The 19,410-nt window shown below is 32.9% G+C and overlaps 3 protein-coding genes across 5 annotated transcripts; 1 reads left to right on the top strand and 2 right to left on the bottom strand.

Moving 5' to 3' along the window:
* Positions 1-134: 134 nt before the first annotated feature.
* On the top strand, positions 135-5,739 carry LOC101263651 (DNA repair protein recA homolog 2, mitochondrial). The gene is made up of 8 exons (NM_001320376.1): positions 135-314; positions 483-531; positions 1,591-1,796; positions 2,568-2,655; positions 3,381-3,553; positions 3,663-3,809; positions 3,893-4,030; positions 4,898-5,739. The coding sequence occupies exons 1-8, from the start codon at positions 234-236 to the stop codon at positions 5,201-5,203; spliced, it is 1,188 nt and encodes a 395-aa protein (NP_001307305.1). The 5' UTR covers positions 135-233; the 3' UTR covers positions 5,204-5,739.
* Positions 5,740-6,147: 408 nt separating this feature from the next.
* Positions 6,148-9,645, bottom strand: SUN (putative calmodulin binding protein SUN). Of its 3 annotated transcripts, none has more exons than XM_019215824.3 (6): positions 9,415-9,474; positions 8,980-9,066; positions 8,584-8,895; positions 7,793-8,017; positions 7,513-7,644; positions 6,148-7,345 (listed from the first exon to the last, which is right to left on the bottom strand). In XM_019215824.3, the coding sequence occupies exons 2-6, from the start codon at positions 9,055-9,057 to the stop codon at positions 6,827-6,829; spliced, it is 1,266 nt and encodes a 421-aa protein (XP_019071369.1). In that variant the 5' UTR covers positions 9,058-9,066; positions 9,415-9,474; the 3' UTR covers positions 6,148-6,826.
* A 4,697-nt stretch (positions 9,646-14,342) lies between these two features.
* Positions 14,343-16,701, bottom strand: LOC101253145 (uncharacterized protein DUF247). Its single transcript, XM_004249688.4, has one exon. The coding sequence runs from the start codon at positions 15,913-15,915 to the stop codon at positions 14,455-14,457; it is 1,461 nt and encodes a 486-aa protein (XP_004249736.1). The 5' UTR covers positions 15,916-16,701; the 3' UTR covers positions 14,343-14,454.
* Positions 16,702-19,410: the final 2,709 nt, after the last annotated feature.

Genomic DNA, 19,410 nt, shown 5'->3' with positions numbered 1-19,410 from the left:
CAGTGATTTCGCACTTTTCTGATTCAAAAACTTTGATAAACGATAAAGATATACTTACCACTTTGTTAATTACTAAAAAAGAAAAGATTTTTCTTTTTATTTTGCCCCTTATCTTTCTTGAAAAAGATTAAAAGAAAAATGAAAAGCTCTGTTTGTAGATTAATGGCAAGACTATAATACAGCTGCTAAAAGCTCCAAAGTTGGAGTGGCACAGATGCCCTAGTGAAAAAACAATGGTGCTTCAATTTCTTCGTTTCATTTCCTCTTCCTCTCGTTGCCTTTCTGTTTTCCCCTTATCTTCCTTCAAACCGGAGGTAATTTTTACTCTCTTTACATATATATAAGTAAAAAGGTATACTTTTTTGGAGTTATGGGGTTTATTGTTTTTGACTAAGAATTCATTCCTAAGTGTAGTGTTCTTAGTTTTGGCTAATTATGTGTTTTTTTTTTTTTGATTTTTTGGGGTTAACTGTTACTATCAGAATGGAATGGTTTGGAGAAGGATGCTTAGTGCTTATGCATCTTCAGCAGGTAATAAAAAACTATCTTTACTTGTTTAGGTTTTTTCTTATGATTGTAAAGTTCTAATCTTTTTTTGTTTTTGTAATAAAAAGTTCATTTTTTTGGGGGGGTGGGGATATAAGGGTTGGTATGAGTACTTGTTTGCAAGTTGTTAACTGTTTGGTGCTTCTGTGATATACCATCTTTATCTTGTTTTCCAAACTCTGTGATGGCTGAATTGTGCTGTACCTTGTTGCCAGGCTAGAATATTTTAGGTTTTCTCCTTGAGTCCCCTTCTTGGCATTCTATGCATAATCTCCATATGTGTTAAGTGTGTGACCATCTCATCTATAAGCTTTAGTTGTTAGAGAGAGCACACTTCTGTTATTTAATTGTATTCTCAACAATGTGAGGTTTTCTTCGATTATTCAATGTCATCCAAGTAACTCTGACTGAGAAAGGGGGAAAGAGGGTGAATAATGTGGGCTAGAGAGTTTTAATAGAAGAACGGCACCGTAGAAGTATCTTGTTTCCTGATTAGTCAAAGATTAAAAGAGGTTCACGCGTAGACATCAACCCTTGATATATCAGTATTGGGGAGAAGGAATTAATCAGTTTTTCCAAGAATATTGAACATGTTGATGTGTAGTTGATAGCTTTTTTAGGATGATAACTCATTCTCAGTGATGTAGCTAGCTCACATAGGCACAACTTTCCTTCGTGGAATATATTTTGCATCTTCTAGTATGTGGAATTATTCTATATGTTTAAACGAAGTATCGAACATAATGTTTTGTTGAGGTAAAGATATCCATATACTTGCAAAGCAAAAAACAATTGGCAGAAAATTGGACAAATAGGAAGATAGGCGAGATTACCTTCTCAATTAGTGAATATATGTATAATAATGCTCAGTTATTTGTCAGAAATCCAGTAGCTTGTCTCCAACATACAGTTGTTAGTGGGAGCAACCTATTGGTGTTAAACTGCTTGAGCTTTCCTTGTAGTTTCATCCTTTATCATACTCCTGGAGCATTCAGTGTCTTTTGCTAGAATAACTCCAACCATGTTATCTAATGAAATCTTCAGAAGGTGAACTTGACGAAATCCAAGATGACACCAAAACATCAGAGAAAGCCAGTGCACTGCATTCGGCCCTCTCGCAGCTTGAAGGCGATTTTTGCAAAGAATCAAGGTTGTCCTTGCAGCGCTTCTTTGGTGCTAGACGTACTCCTGTAATACCTACGGGCTCATTGAGGCTTGATCTAGCACTTGGGCTTGGAGGATTACCTAAGGTGATTTTATATAAAGTGATTACGTTTTTATTCCAAACATAAATTTGTCATTGACGCCAGTTGTAAAAATGTGGTCATCATGTGGTTCTGACGTGCTGTTGCCTAAATTTTGTAATCGAAAACAGTAATAGCTGATATACTGTATGTTCAAAGGGCCATGGACGTAGATCTCTTGAAATAAGATTGTTGATTAGGGTTTGCATTTTCCCCTTATTAGAAGTTGGGGTCATTTCTTTTGAGGGGAAAAGGGAAGGAGGAGGATCAGGAAAGTATAGTCTTTAGTTATCTTAACTTATACCTGGATTTGATTTGTAAATCAGCTGCTGTTCTCAACCGACTTTTTTAAGGTTTGCATCGAATTTAAAAGTGTTCTTTTAAAGGTTTAAAATTGCATAATTTCTGAGTATAATTACGTGCCTAGCTTTTCCTTCTTTTCTTCGGTGAGGGTTCACTAAATGGATATGTCATTGGATAATAGCCGATTCTATGCTTTATCAAAGTGCAATTTGTAACATTGTTCCTCCTTTGGGTTAGGGTGGAAGTCCTCAGGTGCCATGGTCGTTTCATGAGATGTCTAGTTATAAAATTTATGATTTGAGTGCTTGTTGCTTCTCTGTATCAGAGTACTTCTTTATGTGTTTTGAGTTTGTATTAATCTGTATAATGATTTTAGTGTCCAGTGCTTCTCTGAATCAAATTACTGATACTATTCTCGTCTTAAGAATATTGCTGGTATTAACAGTTGCAGTTCATTTGAATTTCCTTCTAAAGGGAAGAATTGTTGAAATTTACGGACAAGAAGCATCTGGGAAGACAACACTTGCCCTTCATGTAATTAGAGAGGCTCAAAAGCTTGGAGGTGAAAAATATACTGAGCTCTTACTATAAACGTGATGCTTTATAGATATTTACATATTTTATGCCTTTGTTTATTTTAAACGGCACCTATTGATATAATGAACAAAAAGTTTATCCTTGCCAGTTGAATACTCTCCTAACTTTTTGTCTTTTTCATAATTATCATGGCTGTAACTTTTTTGTGTTTATATAATGAGCATATTTGATTGGCTTAGAAATGGATTAAGTGCTTCTAAGTTTGTTTTAAATCTCGGGAAACTCTCAAAAGAAGATTTATGCTGATCTTGTTCTTTAATTGTGACTGGGAAACAGTGAGTTATTTTTTTATTTAGTTTGACATAAAAGTGATTGTTAATCGTAGTGTTGGCAAAGACACACTTTAAAGCCTTGAAACGAGATGCACCATAGTATGATCAGGTAAAAAGACTTTAGACAGTTATGATACTAAACATCATTATCTTCAGATGTACTGATTGGCGTTGAACAGTCCATTACTTTTTTTCAATAAGAGTACTTTAAAAAGTTAAATTAAAAGTGAACAAGAAAGTGATTCTAGCTTTCGAAGGTAAAGATCATTTACCTTTTAGAAGGAAACATTTCAATGTTTATCACGAGATAATGATATCCAGAATTGTCAGTGTGAAATCTTTATAGCCATTTCAGTATTTCCATCCTCTATAATTTTCAAATTTGTTTCCTCTCATCCTATTTCTTTTGTACTGATAGGTTATTGTGCATATCTGGATGTCGAAAATGGAATGAACCCCTCTCTTGCCGAAGCAATAGGGGTAAATGTAGAAAATCTCCTTATTTCGCAGCCAGATTCTGCTGAGAATTTGCTGAGTATTGTTAATACCCTGACAAAAAGTGGATCCATGGATGTAATCGTGGTTGATAGTGTAAGTGCTTTCCTTTATAATTCAAGGTTGATTCTTTTGCTCCAATTTTCCTAGTAAATGATCAACCATCTTTGCCTCTGAAGGGTTTTAATTTCTTTTCTATTAACAGGTGGCAGCTCTTGTTCCCCAACTTGAGATTGATGCTACGTTATGTGACTCTCCTAAAGGCTTGCAATCAAAGATTATGACACAAGCACTACGTAAAATTCATTATTCGTTAGGCAACTCTAGCACACTAATTATTTTCATTAATCAGGTCTGATCTGGTTACTAGAACACATTTTTCATTGCTATTTGCTTTCTGTAACAGCTTGGCATACTGATCTGCCCTCTATTTAGGTAAGAAGATCTAACAAAGGATTAGTTCGAGGCTCCGGGTGTATGGATGAAGTAACTTGTGGTGGAAATGCTTTGCCTTTTTATGCTGCCATACGGCTTAGAACGATCAGAAAACAATTGCTTAAGACCAGGCATAAGGTACATATTGCATGTTTCTGACTCATTGACTCGCACCTTCAGAAATATATTTTTATTAACCTATAATGATAATAATCCCAAATGGGCTTCCTTATACTAAAAATTGTTTACTTTGTTTCTTAGATGTTACAACCTAGATTCTTGAGGTCACGATTCTTTCAGAAGGTTGTATGAATTATTCTGAATCTGTCACTCTGTTCTCTTTCTTTGGAACATGAGAAGGAGAATATGATATTCCTCAACTGACTTCTTTAATTTGCCACAAATATTTGTCCAAATAAACAAGTGAAGTGTTCTAGGTAAAAAAACTCAAAGTCATTTAAGTTGCTCTATGGAAACAGATGTGCTATTTGTTGAAGAGAATATAAGAACTACCTCATTTTGGATATTTGAGATGTTCATTGAATAGGAACTAATTAATATACACGAGTATGAGCTATTGATCTGCAGTTTAACTCATTTACTGAGTCAGAGCGTACTGATTTCAGATTGGAAGACTTCTCAGTCTGTGATCAAGTTACATTGGTTCACAGTTCTGCTTAAATTGTGTGGATTCACAATTGAAAGACTTCTCAGTCTGTGATCAAGTAACATTGGTTTACAGTTTTGCTTAAATTGTGTGGACTTACTATTACTGTGCTACTCCCTCTAGCAAAATGGAAGAGCTTGGGCTTCTTCTGCTATTCTGTAGTATGAATCATCTGGAGTCATGTCTGCTATGTTAATCCTTATATTCACCTGCTTTTCTTTGTTTTGCTTATTCCCTTCATTTCAGATGGACTGGTCCTAGATGAGTTTCATGTTGTTTTTTTCACTGGCTTTGCTAATTGTCTTTTGAATATATGATTGTTTGCTTGAAATATCCAGATTACTGGTCTTAGGATCTGCGTAAAGGTGGTTAAAAATAAGCTAGCTCCTGCAGCAACAGAAGCTGAACTGAGCATACAGTACGGCGGAGGCTTTTGCATTGAACCTGAGGTTTTGGAATTGGCTTGTGAACATGAAGTCGTTCTGAAAGAAGGAGGGAGCTACTTCATTGATGGACAGGTTTTAAATAGTAGACAGGACGCTGAAGATTATCTAGCTTCAAATGGTGACATTTTAGCTAAGATAGTTGAAACTTTAAGAGATCAGCTATTCATGAACAATAACGGAGAAAAGAAAACTGATTAGATAGTCATTTTCTGGTTTAAATCAACACCAAGATTTGTGTTGCCTCCTTCTGCAACACTATCGTGCGACGTCCCTTTGAAGTAAAGCCATCTTCATGAAAAGAAGCAAATGGGAGTTTATTTCCTCAATCAGGCATCTGCAACCTCAAACCAAGCTACCCAAATAGCCTGCTTATAGACTTCCCTCTTCTACTGTTTGCGAGGCACACATATACTGGAGACACAATTTCTCTTGAAGGTGGACAATGGACATACAAATCTTCCAACTTTGGCCTTTGCGAGTGATGATTCCAGCAAATGCTTTGTCCTTCTAGAATTTTGTGAATCTTCTTTCTGCCTCATGGTCAAGTAATTTTATTTGGCTTCTAGATTTGAGGTCAGCAGAGTTGTTGCTGGACTGAATGTTATCATTAGTTCAAAACATACAGGAGGGCTACTTTTACTGGTATAGATTTTATCGTCGTGGATCAGACATTTCCGACTATCTCATTCACTTATCTGGTAATTTGAGCATTACAGTTGATACTTCTTGTCAAATGTCATTATCTTGCCTATTGCGTTATGTTCCAAAAGTTTACAAATTTGTAGTATGTGAAATCTGTCAATCTCAGTTGAGGAGAACAGTGTGCCTCACATGTGTTATTCTGTTACATTGGATATACCATAGACATTTTAAGCCTGTAGAAATGAGGAGCTTCCAATGGATTTTGTTTCTCAAGTGTTCAATGTGTTAACATAAGTAGTGAAAGTTGGAGTAAACTTGCTATATTTCTTCTACATATGGTTGGTCCAATCCATTTTCCTTAGTTTCAACATCAATGGTTTTGTAAGAAAGGTAAGACATAAATTTTGGTGTAAGTTCATTTTTTTTTGAAGGATTTTACATGAAATAATAAAGAGGTGGTTTGAACTTTGAAGGAAGAAATCAAAAGAAATAAACCTATGTAAATACAGAAGGCAAAGATTAAACCTCTATGCAATTACCAAACTTGGAAATGCTTCCAGGTGAATGGCCATCAAACAACAATTCTTCCTCCAGTATATCAACTCAGAAGCAAAAAAAAAAAAAAAGAACAACAGCCCAGTGCACTAAGCTCCCCGCTATGTGCGGTCTGGTGAAGGCTCGAGACCATATGGTCTATTGTACAGAATCTTACCCCTGTGACCTCCTGGTCTCATGGAAACAACTTTACAAATCAATAAATAAATGAAACAAGGGAAAACAAACAGGGAAAGGGAAAAAAACTTGAACTATATATACACATTGTGGCAAGTCTATATAAAAAAGTGTTAAAACCAGTAATCTTTCATCAATCAACTGTAGATAGATTACTGAAGAAGTTTGAAGCTCCAATAATAGCTCCATTTTTCTGATTGTTTTCATGTCCAGAAGTAATGCTGCAAATCTAGGAGTTTCTGCGCTCCCTTGCTTGCATAAACAGGTTGATAATGTACACATTCATCTTTGGTGAACAGAGTTACCTAGTACTGGTACTGGTACTTGTAGAAGTTAACAACACTCGGTGAACTAGCAGAGGTGAGAGCAAACCGGCTTGGACACTTCGTTATCAAAGATAGTAATAATGTACAACACTCATGTTCTTCAATCCTTGTAAAACACCTTCTATATTAACATATAACTGCTAGAAGTTCTGCTTGTTCTGGCGCTGTCATACATTTCACCATTAGACAATCTCCAAGAAGAAATCTTGAGGTTATAAGGAGAATGTTGACCTGACAATGTCTCGTGTAACCTTAGGTGTTGCTTCGCTGTGCTGTTTGACCTTGTTTTTGCCTTTGCAGATTCTGTGGCTGCCATGTAAGTAGGAAATATAGGAGAACTTGGTAATGAGTTATCATCAACGTTTGATTTTCGTTTTGCATTAGAAAATGATCTTCTTGGAAGTGAAGAAGGAGAATGTAGGTCCTCTATACAATCTGATCTATGCATTTTTCTCACTTGAAGCTGTGTCATTCCATCCATATCAGTTAGAGGAACATTTGAGTCTGTAAATGATCTCAATTTCTCTAACAACCCTGCTTTTCTTGGTGCGTCAAGTTCTACTAACTGGTCAATCCTGTAGCTTCTTCTGTTTTGCTTTCTGTTTAGTAAGTCTTGTAGAGTTTGATCGTTTCTTCTCTCCTAAAAGAAGCAATATACTATCAGCTTACCTAAAAATATATTATAAATAATCGTTCATAAAATGTGAGATTAGTATTCTAGAAAATAAGGCAGGTTAACTGCTACAACATTTTATAATACATTGACAAGTGTAATTGCAGTGTCTGTATAACAAGTAATGACTTTACCCGATGTGAAAACGAGTATTTCATCAAATGCTCTCTTTTGTCAATGGCTTCTTCTCTTCTTGACCACAAGGCTTCACTGTCTTGTTCTGAAGCTAAGTTGAAATTCCAAGTGCTAAGGCTCTTGCATTTAAGCTGCCAAAAAAACAAAAAACCATATTACAGTTCCAAACCATAAAAGTCATAATAAGATGTGTTAGTAGGTCTCTTTTATAGATTTAGTATAGTTGAACTAATGTTTGGAAACTTAATTAAACAAAAGAGAATGAATGATTGATCTTACCTTTAGTTCTTTAGCTTTCATAATTTCCCTTGGACTATTGATGAGTTTCTTGTCATGATGATCTTCAAAAGTAGGGACTCTAATTTGATTAACTCTTGTTTTTGACTTTTGATGAAGTGGCAACATGAACTTCAGTTTGGCAATGAGTCTTCCTCTCACAATTTCACCTCTAATCACTGCTTGAAGCTTCACAACACCCTTTAGAGCCCTTAATGCTTTCTGGGCCTGCACAACATTTCACAGGGACATAGATCAGACACCAGTTCATTTCACCAAATCTCGGAAAGTTTTTTTGAGAGATGAAAGGAAAAAGAATTAGTAGCCGCCATAAGAGAAGAGTTTTACTAGCGGAGAGGGATTTTCCAACCAATAAGATTTTCTTTCCAACCGAGGTGATAGACTACCTTATGACTAATATGATTAACAGCCAAAAGGCAAAAAAAAAAAAAAAGTGTGACCTTCGGAGCTTCCACTTGCTCTGTAGTACAAGCCTCATAATAAATAGTCGTGCTCCTTTAATAAGATGAGAGTAAAGGGGCAGGCCTTTTTTCTGTATCAATACTTGTTTACTTGATTATCATTTTTTAGGTGTGTAGCTCAGCTGGTAGAGCACTGGGCGTTTAATCCTGCTATATCCAAACTGGCCTACCTTTTCCCATACTATCCTTTAAGTTTTGTCTTGAATGACTAACTAATTTTCAATCTTTCTGCATTTAAAAGCGTCTCTGCAACAAGTTCACAGTGAAATTGTATGAGTGAAAGTACTAGAGCTACCAGAGAGGATGTTTTACCAGGTGAGCGCGATAAGCACTTTGGATTCTAATAGCAGCTTGTTTGCGTTTCCTTTTGAATTCACTTGGAGCATCTGTTAGACGAATAACATCAGCAGCAGCATTAGCAGCAGCTACAGCAGCCTCAGCAGCTGCTGCCGTTGCTATAGCAACTGCAAAAGCATGTTTTCTTTGCTGTTCTTTCGCCTCAGTTAACGTTTGCTGAGGTGTTCCTTTCGCCTCAGGTAACGTTTGCTGAGGTGCTGATGTTATAGCAGGACATTTCCTCAACTTGAACTTTCTCAGAAAACAACATCTCCATCTCTTTGGTTTCTGAAATATTTTTCATAAATTTCCAGTTTAGATATCCGAAGATTCACTCACACTACTAAGCAACAGAAATCTTGAAATTCAAACCTTTTGATCTGCTGTTGATTCTGTTTCAGGAATGAAAAGTCTCTTGACAAAGGTAAACCAGTTTCTTCGCTTTCCCATTCAATAGTCCTTCAGCAATCAAACAGATATAGAAAAGTATTTCAGAGGCATTTCTATTCCATATACAACAAAATGCTGCAGAGCTACAATATAAAAACAAAAACTGCCTCAATAGGACAGCTAGCATCTCGCGTAATATAAGCAAATTGGAGCGTGAGGGAAGGATTTCCCAAGTCCATGTAAGACTCTAATCCACTCTAAGACCATGGACTAGGAGCTCGGATCAACGTAACTCTGATACCATGTAAACTATAAGGTATCTAAGTCTACCTCAACTCCAAAAACTATCTCACGAGAGGGGTTTCATTAGTCTATTCTTTAACCTACTATAACAGCAGAAAACAACAATTGTCTTACATCAGCAAAATTGTTCATGTGATGGCTAAATGAGCTTACAATCTTGGAATCATATATTAATAATATGAGTAATCACAAAATTTAAAACACATACCTAGTGCAATTGTAGGAAAGGGTGACTAAAAATGATCAATTTGAAGGACATGCAAAATTTGGTAACATTAATTAACCAGTCTTGCTAGTGATTCTTGAATAATAATAATAATAGTGTTGTTTTGTTGTTCCATGTGGTTTCATTTTCTCCCCAAATTTATGTCTATTTATATCCAGTAAGAAACACTGACCTCACTTATGCTTTGAGAACCACACCATGTGCCGTGGAGTATATGAAATATATTGAAGAGTGAAAAAAGGTACCTTTAGACAACAGTTGCGGAGACAAAAAAATACACTAGGTGATTTTTCTCATTTGTTTCGGTCTTGATGGACAGAGTTACCTAGCAATAGCACGAATCCTAAGGTACGGCACGCGAAAGAAACTAAGATTTAGAATACTAATAAATCACATAATATCCCCAGTTATTTTGATCTATTTTTGGAAATTCAAAAATAGTAAGCGATTCCAATGACAGATATTTCTTGGAATTATAAGTTGAGGCGCGCGAAAGCTGACTTGAACATCGCGGTTATTAAAAGGGAAAAAAGAATTGATGTTTCAACTTTCTATTATTTTTAACTACTTTTGGAGGTGACTTGTGGGAAGTCTCTTTTAACATCATATACTTCTTATTAAAGGGCCCTCTGTCCTTATTTTCTAACTGTCATTTTCCTAACTGTGAATTGACCTTTTCAAATGTCTCTTTCTGCTTTGAATTTATTTACTGATTTAACCTGTGAATCGTACCCGTGTTAGGATCTGATTAAATCTAGATTCGTATCGAAAAGTCTCATCTTAAAATGTCAGGGATAAAACGCTTTCTATCAAAGCTATCCATCTTTAATAAGAATTAAGTCATGAAGAGAACATTAATTGAACAGATTTTTGTGCAACATGTTGGGTAATTTGCGACATTTTACTTCTTGTTGTTATTGTTTATTATCCCCTTCGTTTTAAAAAGAATAATTTTATTTCATTTTTTAGTCTGTTTAAAAAAGAATGACCCTTTTCTTTTTTCAGTAACATTTTAATTTTAACTTTCCACGTGATATGAAAAAGACCACAAGATTAAAACGCATTTTGATACATTTGACACAACTTTGATTTAGAACCATAAGATTAAAAAAATTTCTTTCTTTTCTTAAATTCCGTTTTAAGTCAAATTAGGTCATTCTTTTTTAAACGGAAGAAATATAAAGTTTTAATTAGTAGTACAACTTATGATTATTTTTTGGTAGCTGTATAAAAATGATACCAAAATTTGAAAATTTTCACAATGTGTTAAAACTATTTTAGTATATTCTCTTTTGTTTTTTTCACCTAGCAAATCCAACAGTATACTTTCAGCTTCCAAGTAATACTCATCATCATCACTTGGTCAGAGGTGAAGAGACCACTGATATAGAATGCAATTAAAATCCTTCGTTAAAAAATTATATTGTATATGCAGTCAAGTCACTAAAGAGAGAACTTTAGGCTTTCAATTTTTTTTTGTTTGGTTTTGAGACATGTAAGATCGAGGAAAGCACTTTCTAGCGAGATTTTCGAACCAATATCTCTAGGGAAGGTTAAGGGAGGATGGAGTTTTATTTTTACCTATAATACATTTTAGGTTAGTTTACTTTTTAAAATCGTTAGATTAAAAAAAAAAAAAAATTTAGGCCATTAATTTAATTGAGCCGCTTTTGTATCTATATCACTAGTCCCATATATTTTTGGGTCATAGATAAACCATGTGAATATCTATCCACCTTTTGGAAAGTAGCATTTATCTTTTTGAGTTATTTAATGGACTCAATTTTGGTAATCAAGGATATAATCCAAAATAATTGAATTTTTAGCCTTTATATTTTTTAAATCTTTTTTGGGAATTATATGTGTTCTTTAAATAATAAAGTTTCCATTTGACAAATGAAAGATAGAGAAAAGGTAACACTTTTCTTCATGCATGTTAATTATATATATCTTAGTGAAAAATGTGAAAGGTCATAATTGCAAAAGCCCTTAAATTGATTTTTTTAATGCTTCTTTCAATTATTCAATACAAAAAGGCTATAATGATAAACTATCTAACCATTGTGCTTCGATCTCAAATAAATCGAGATTAACTATTTAAACAGTACACATATAGTAATATTATACAAAATACAAATGAAAAGTAATATCGATTCTCTATACTTCTTCATTTTCATTTCAGAATTATTTTTACTTGAAAATTAACATAATTTATAAATATATCGTTATACTCTATTTCGATTGAAACTCGATAAAATAAATAAACTCACATATGCAGAGTTGTCACTAGCTAGAAGATCACATGTTCCACTAATCATATGTCTGATTGGAGATTATCAACATTTGAGTTTTAAAAAAAAATAAAAATGGGACCAATCCATGAAGGATCATTACATGCAAAAACAATTTGGGAAATTAATTAGTGTAATGATAAAAAGAATTTAAGCATGGAATGAATAGCAGAAAGTTTCAAATACACAGTTATTTTAAACATTAAATATAAGATTACTAATATTTTAATTTTTTTAAAAAAAATATGATTACTTATAAGTTGTGGTTGTACTTATGATAGGTCCCCTATTTGAGTCTGTCCAGAGCAGCAAATATTCTTTATTGTTTTAAGTAAACTCCGAGTATAGTTTATTTTAATATAAAAAGGTATAATAATTCTCATTAATTAATATTTATTTGAGTTTGATGAAAGCAAATCTAGACAATAACTAATACTTGTGTTAAGATAGTTTGTTTATGATCCTATTTGACGATATAATTGTCTTCAAGTAACTTATAAATTCAACTTTAAATAGTAGAATCAATCACTAATGCTTACGTTGTATCCTCATTCTTTTCGAACTTGGTGCACCCTGAGCGAAAAGAAACAAAAATACACATAAATTTACTTTTAGGTAATGTATTGACATTGTATAAATTGTATATAATCGTATATATAAAAGATAGGTTGAACCCATCGGCAACCCCTTAAATATGACATCAATTTTCAATTAGACACTTCAAGTAGTCATTTTAAACACCTCAAGTAGGGGACCGCTATGTTATTTTGGCACCTTTTTGCCAATCAGCTAAAATTACAAAGAGTGTGTAACACACTTGCGGATAACATGACATGATGACTATAAAAGCTGATATTTGACATTTAAATGTAAAAATAATAATTTTAAAATAAAGTATCAAAAAATAACTAATTTTTTAGCAAAAATAAATAAATAAAATTACCTAGTTTGTACCACTCCACCCCACCTTATATCATCCCACCCTAAGCCCATCTGTCTTGCGTCCCTTTTGCCTCCTCAACTCTACAATCATTTTCTTGATTCTTCTTCCAATTTTTTTTAAAAAATCATTAGATTTTAGGTTTTTTTTAATTGATTTTGAAAATTATATATGACATTTTTCCAATTTTTTTTTGAAAAAAATGTATGTCTTGTTCTAAAAAATCTTTTCATATTTTGTAAAGTTTTTTATCATGAATTTTCATTGGGAAATGTGGAATAAGTGGTAAGGCTAAAAAGTGAAGAAGGAAAAAAATTAAAAATATCCACACAAAAAAAGACCCCTCACGCACTCAAAATGGATGCAACACACACAATATATCAAGTCATCAAAAAGTGTCAAATGACACAGCGGAACTCAACATGAGGTGTGTAAGATGAACAAAGTCTAATTTAAATGAAAATTAATGTCAACTTTAGAAAGCTACCGATGGATTCAGCCTATAAGCTATAACTATGGATTAGAGATGTATATACACTCATCAATATTGTTTGAGTATTTATTACTAAATATATTTTGTTTCATAATACAATGTTAAATGATGAAAAAAGCCAAGTGATAAAAAAAAAAAATTAAAATGGAATGTTTGTTACCAGAGTAAGGGCCAAGATGAGGCCCAATACATTTCAAAAGAACCTACTCTCAGTTCAACTTTAGGCCCTTCTATCGTAATATTCTATTTTGTATAATTCACTTAAATTTCATAGTGCAAAAATATATTTCATTTTATCTCTATTTTTTTTAATTATAATAATTCCTTATACTTTATACCTTTTGAATACATTAAAGAGTATCTCGAATACATTATAACATAAATTGAATACATAATATGTAGCTTGGATATATTAAAAATTAGCCCAAATACATAATATGTAGCTCGAATACATTATAAAATAAATCGAATACATAATATATAGTTAGGATACATTAATATGTAACTCGGATACATTAAATACATTGGGAGAAAAATAAATTATTTAAGAGGTTTTTAGAAATAGGAGACATTGAAAAAAAAAAAACATAAGACGTGTATTTCAGTTTTTTTCCTTCTATTTTGATTGAACCCGTGAAAAAGTGAAAATTTTCACCGAGGGTGGCATTGAGTTGGCCCGGGCTGGTTCACTGATTATGGAACCCGATCAGATATCGAATCCAATCGGTTTGGGTTTGATGTAACCCGCATAATTTTGGGCCATATAGGGTCGGGTTTTAATTTAAAAATAACTTTTTATATTGTAGTGTTTTTTTAAATACTTAACGATTTTGAAATATAATTTTAAATTTTAGACTTAACAATTGGGCATTCCGGGCTGGGCTAGTTGGTTAACCCTATACTATCAAATCACAAATAGTGCTGGTTCCGATTACCGAGGTGGATTTTGAACCCGATTGGTTCTTGGTCTTCAAGGTGAAGTGACCCGGCCCAATTAACCCTCTTAATTTTAGTTCAAAATATGAAAAAATAAATACAAGAACTAATCCAAGGATCGAAGTTCAACATCTATAAAGTATACGTGAAAAATAATTTTATGAGAGATATCTATATCACAAAAGCATCTTTATTTTCTTGTAACAGCAAACAAGATAAGAAACTAGTACTCTACCACAAAATTTCTCAAATAGTTACAAATATTTTCTCATAATCTAGGATTGGGATTTATTGTAAAATAAGTTTGTGTAAAAGTCAAGCAAAGCAAGAAAGTAGCTGCAAGTAATGCTAAAGCAGTCCATGGACTCCTAAAGTAAGTGTGTATAAGCTCTGCTATCCATGTTTTCGCCTTGTTATTATAGTGTTCTTGAATCTTTTCTTTCACATTGTAGAAAATGTGCGCGTTGTTCACTCCATACGTATTGATCTCTTTGTACATTCTTGCCACTTCCTCGTCGCTACCAAGCATGTTGAATAGTATTTGCATTTCGCGTAGTTCCTTGACATCCCTTGGACTCTCTATTAGTGATTTCATGAAGTATACGTATGATGTCACAGCGCGATCAGTAACTGTATTTGGACACATCTCGTAGGCTATCATGTTTAAGAAGAACGCCTTAGTGTAGATAGAAACATACCAAGTTGGAAGTACAAGCTGTCCATAGAAGTATCTTGATTTGAACTTTATGTCCTTGAGTGAATGAGTGCAGCTAGGCTTGAATTGAATACCTTTTGCTTTAAGATCGGTTACTGAACGAAAAGAGTGAATGTAGCTTTTCATGTTAACGCGTTCATTGCTTATACTTTTCTTCCTTTTTAGCCATTGAGGTGTGCAAGTACGGTGAAAGCTCCGTACTTCACTCTGTTGTGAAACAAGTCTTGTTCTAAATGCTTCAAGAAGATGGAGTGGCTCTTCTACATGGTTGTGACTCATTTCCCCTTCTTGTTCATATTCACCGAAAAGGGTGAAATTCAAGAACATCTCGAGCAATTCATCTCCTTCATCTTTGTCATATCGTAAGCTAATCAAGAGCTTCAGTATCCAAAATGGGATTTGATTCTCAAGCAAAAACATATCACGAACTGTTGTTGATAACGCCAACATTCCAAGATGGTGCCTCGTGGTTCTGAGTTTGTTATACCTATCCGTTGTGCTTAGCTCGATATGGTTGATAATAAAGCAAGCATCAAGAAGCATCATTAAGGCAAATTCATGATCATTGTACTTGTCCGTGGAGCCATCGACATAACAACTTCTTGCATTGTCAACAACTTCAAGTATCTTGTTATAGAAATAAGCTACGTCTCTGCTGCTACCCGATACAAACATTTCAAGGGCTATATGCTTGAAATCCTCTGCTAGCTGTAGCTCTGTCTTACCATGATGGTAAGGTCCTAATGAAACTACTTTCGGATCATACTCGTGTCTGTTGTATTCATCCGTCTTCAATAGAGGTAAAACTTTCTGTATTCGCCTTCTCCACGAGTATGTATACCTTCTTGGCATAGATTCTCCTTGCAAGATCGGATCAGACGTGACAATAACATTAACTATTTCGTTACCATCTGTTGTACATGATGCTGCTTCACCATCGCTATATGTTTGATCATCTGTTTTTTGATCAATTTCTACAAATAACTCCTCTTGTTGTCCTGTTTGTCCTTCCATTTTTTTTTTGAAGTTGTAAAAAGACTTTGTTTTGTGTTTTTGTGGGGTTTTTGCTAGTGAGTGTGGAACTTCATATATATAAACTTCATAATCAAATCTATTTACTTGAAAAAGTCTTAAGGAATCAAAGAATGTCAAACTAAAAAGTTGCCTACCATGAAGTTGTTATAAAATTCATAAGAATATTAAATGAAGAGATTTAGTAGTTGTCAAAGTCAGCACTTCATCTATCTGCTTTTGTTCTGTTTTCTCACTTGTCAACTCTCATGTTCCTTTTAAAACTTTCTATAACCAATTGTTTATATAAGGTTTAATTTTCCGCCTAGCGTCCGATATCCATATTAGGTCTGACTAAACTTGGATCGCCACTCAGTGTCTGCTATCCATATTAGGATTGATTAAATTTGGATCGCTGCTAGAATCATAGTTCATTTATACTGATAGTGAGATTAGGGCTGACTAAATTTGGATCACCACCCAGTGTTCGCTATCCATATTAGGGCTGATTAAAGTTAGATCGCCGCGAGAAATCCTTCTTCATTAATACTGGTAGTGAGATTAGGGCTGACTAAATTTGAATCGCCACCCAGTGTCCGTTATTCATATTAGGGCTGACTAAATTTGGATCGTTGCGAACATGTGAACACTAAAAATTTGCGTGTCTTGGCTCTTTTAAGAGCCTTGAAATCACCGGCTACAACACGTTATTGTGTCAAGACTATCCAGAATACGTTATCTTACCATTTGCTTGTATACGCGCTATAAATTTTTTTTAATGATTGAGTACTTACCACTCCGTCATGTCTCCTGTTCCTTTTATGACTTCATCTAATCATTTGTTTATATATGGAGTCTTTATCCCAGTTCTTGATCATGATTCATGAGATTCAAAGTTTAAAGCATGAAAATTGCCAACTTAAGTGATTTCCTTTTAATTATATATTTTATTTTTTTTCTAATAGTAGTAACTCATTAAACAAAAAAAAAATTCTGATTGATGTGGCAGTATAAACATGGAGAAGTAGTCCTTTTCTATTAATAATAAAAATAAAATAATAATAATAATAATAATAAAGTAATTAAAAAAAATTGGACAATGTTCACATGAAGCAAACCTGAGTTTTCAATAGTTTAGGCTGATTTATATATTTAAAAATGATGTATATTTGTTTACTAGGTCAGATTAATTATTTATTTTGAAAAAAAAATTAATATTCTACCCAATCAGAAAGCTCCACACAACCTTTTCATTTGACAATGTAGTTTAGAGGAAGTCCAGTTAATATTACAAAATTGTATTACAGGCAAACCACTATATTTTTGCCACTCCTAAAGAATTAAGTGGTCCAGCAAAATATTAGAGGCCAAAAATTAAGACACTACATATTAGAGGCCAAAAATTAAGACACTATATATATATATGATGTATCATCATGGATTTAAATCGTGAAATTAGCTATAATATTATGTCAAAATAAGTTACCTACATCAACAAATTGCTATCAAGGAGTCCGTTTTGTATGTTTTTGAGTTATTGGTTCGATGTTAATTTTACTATTGAATTATTGGATAAATCGATAGCTTAATAAAAAGGTAATAATTTACTATTTTACCCTTCCTAAATAATGAAGTTGAGATATTCAATATGAACAAACCATGTTTATGTAATTGTTGCTCTAAACAAAGAAAATTTATGTAAAATATCAACATGTGACATGTCGCTAAATATTTTTATTTATTATTATTGTTAAATATAATGCAACGATAATTATACTATTTTCAAAATTTTGACGTTATCACCCCATAACATTATTTTTTTACACATAGGATATTAAATAGGGCAACTTTCACATATAGCAAATAAAAAATTCATATTTGTATGCTATATCAAAGTTTGAATAATTACGCTCCATAGCAAACATAAACTGTATAATTCGCTATACATATACAATTGTATAATTCGTTGGCCTAAATTGTATAATTCGCTGGCCTATTTCGCTGCAATTGTATAATTCGTTATCCAATTTCACTGCAATTGTATAATTCGCTGCCTATTTCGCTGCAATATTTGCATAAAATTTGCTTTGTATACAATTGAATCGAAGTAAAATGTATGTATATTGCATAATTATAAGTGTATAGGAAGAAGATATATGTTTTTCTCTCGCTTTATACAAAAACAGAAACACAATATATACACTTCTGTTGTATAAAGCGAGAGAAAATTGTATTTCACTGCAATTGTATAATTCGCAATTATATAATTTGTTGGCCTTTTTCATTGAAGTATTTGTATAAAATTTGCATTTGTCTACAATTGAATCAAAGTAAAATGTTTATAAATTGCATAATTAAGTGTATAGCACGAAGATATATGTTTTTGCATGTGTATATACAATTTTCTCTCGCTTTATACAAAACAGAAACACAATTTACACACTTCTGTGTACAAAGCGAGAGAGGCAAGCATAGGGAGAGTGGCAAGCGAGAATTGGAGAGTGGCGAGCGAGATTTTTGGGAGAGAGGCGACTGACAAACTTTGGCTAACGTTTGCTATGGAGCACAATTAAATCAAACCGTAGCTACTCCATTTATTTTGGGTTATTAGTTTGCTATTTATTATATACAATTATCCCTATCGAATATGTTAATTTGCTCAGTTTTATAAAAGTATAAATATTTATTTGTGCACACTCAAAATTCTAAAAAATATAAATATTAATTGAAATCAAGTTAAAAGAATCTATTTATGTATTATGTCATAAAAAATGCTTTCATTTCTCAATCGAAAATGCAAAACAGTGCTTACGTTTCGAAGTTCCAATTTCCAATTGTAATCAACTTATAAACACCCGTACTTATCATATAATTATTGATTATTTATTTATTCATCAAATTTTAAATTTATTATCTAAGACAAGTTTTTGCTTTTCCATTACCTATTCTAAATAGGATTTTGCGGCAATAAAAGTGGCAAAACCTAATTAACTACATAATACTGATAATATTAAAACAAACAATTTAAATTATATTAACAATTAATGAAACTATATAAAAAAATAAGCAATATATCAGAAAAAACAATTGACCCAAACTTTTATGGTCAAACTAAAGTTGAAGTACGGGAATAAAATAGAAAAAAAAATAAAAAAAAATATTTGCATTACAGTTAATAACTGATTTATATAATGAAACAAAAAAAAGGAGACTTTAAATTTATTATATATGGAAAGTTTTTGCATTACGTTTGTATTAGAATGATTTTAAGTAACTAATCTTGAAATATAAAAGGAAAGTTTTTGCATTTACGTTTCCTAATTATTCTTAAATTTGGTTTCCATTTTTTAACTAACCTTAACGTCATAATATAATATATAGGGCTTTGGGCATCAATACAGTTCTTGCTAATAATACATCACGTACGTTAATCATATATCGTTATTTAGAGCCATTGCCTAAAACTAATAAAGTTTGTTTCTACTCTCATCAATAGTT

This window comes from Solanum lycopersicum, chromosome 10 (assembly GCF_036512215.1).
Source record: "Solanum lycopersicum chromosome 10, SLM_r2.1".
Lineage (NCBI taxonomy): Eukaryota > Viridiplantae > Streptophyta > Magnoliopsida > Solanales > Solanaceae > Solanum > Solanum lycopersicum.
The sequence above is the reverse complement of the archived record's forward strand: the minus strand, read 5'-3'. Positions and strand labels throughout refer to the sequence as shown.

What these genes read in the sequence shown, in the direction of transcription:
- LOC101263651 (NM_001320376.1), top strand. Translation starts at nt 234, where the DNA reads ATGGTGCTTCAATTTCTTCGTTTCATTTCCTCTTCCTCTCGTTGCCTT. An exon ending in TGCTTATGCATCTTCAGCAG is followed by an intron (nt 532 to 1,590) that starts GTAATAAAAAAC and finishes TGAAATCTTCAG; the next exon opens with AAGGTGAACTTGACGAAATC. An exon ending in GGCTTGGAGGATTACCTAAG is followed by an intron (nt 1,797 to 2,567) that starts GTGATTTTATAT and finishes TTCCTTCTAAAG; the next exon opens with GGAAGAATTGTTGAAATTTA.
- SUN (XM_019215824.3), bottom strand. Translation starts at nt 9,057, where the DNA reads ATGGGAAAGCGAAGAAACTGGTTTACCTTTGTCAAGAGACTTTTCATT. An exon ending in AATCAACAGCAGATCAAAAG is followed by an intron (nt 8,896 to 8,979) that starts GTTTGAATTTCA and finishes AAAATATTTCAG; the next exon opens with AAACCAAAGAGATGGAGATG. An exon ending in TGAAAGCTAAAGAACTAAAG is followed by an intron (nt 7,645 to 7,792) that starts GTAAGATCAATC and finishes TTTTTTTGGCAG; the next exon opens with CTTAAATGCAAGAGCCTTAG.
- LOC101253145 (XM_004249688.4), bottom strand. Translation starts at nt 15,915, where the DNA reads ATGGAAGGACAAACAGGACAACAAGAGGAGTTATTTGTAGAAATTGAT.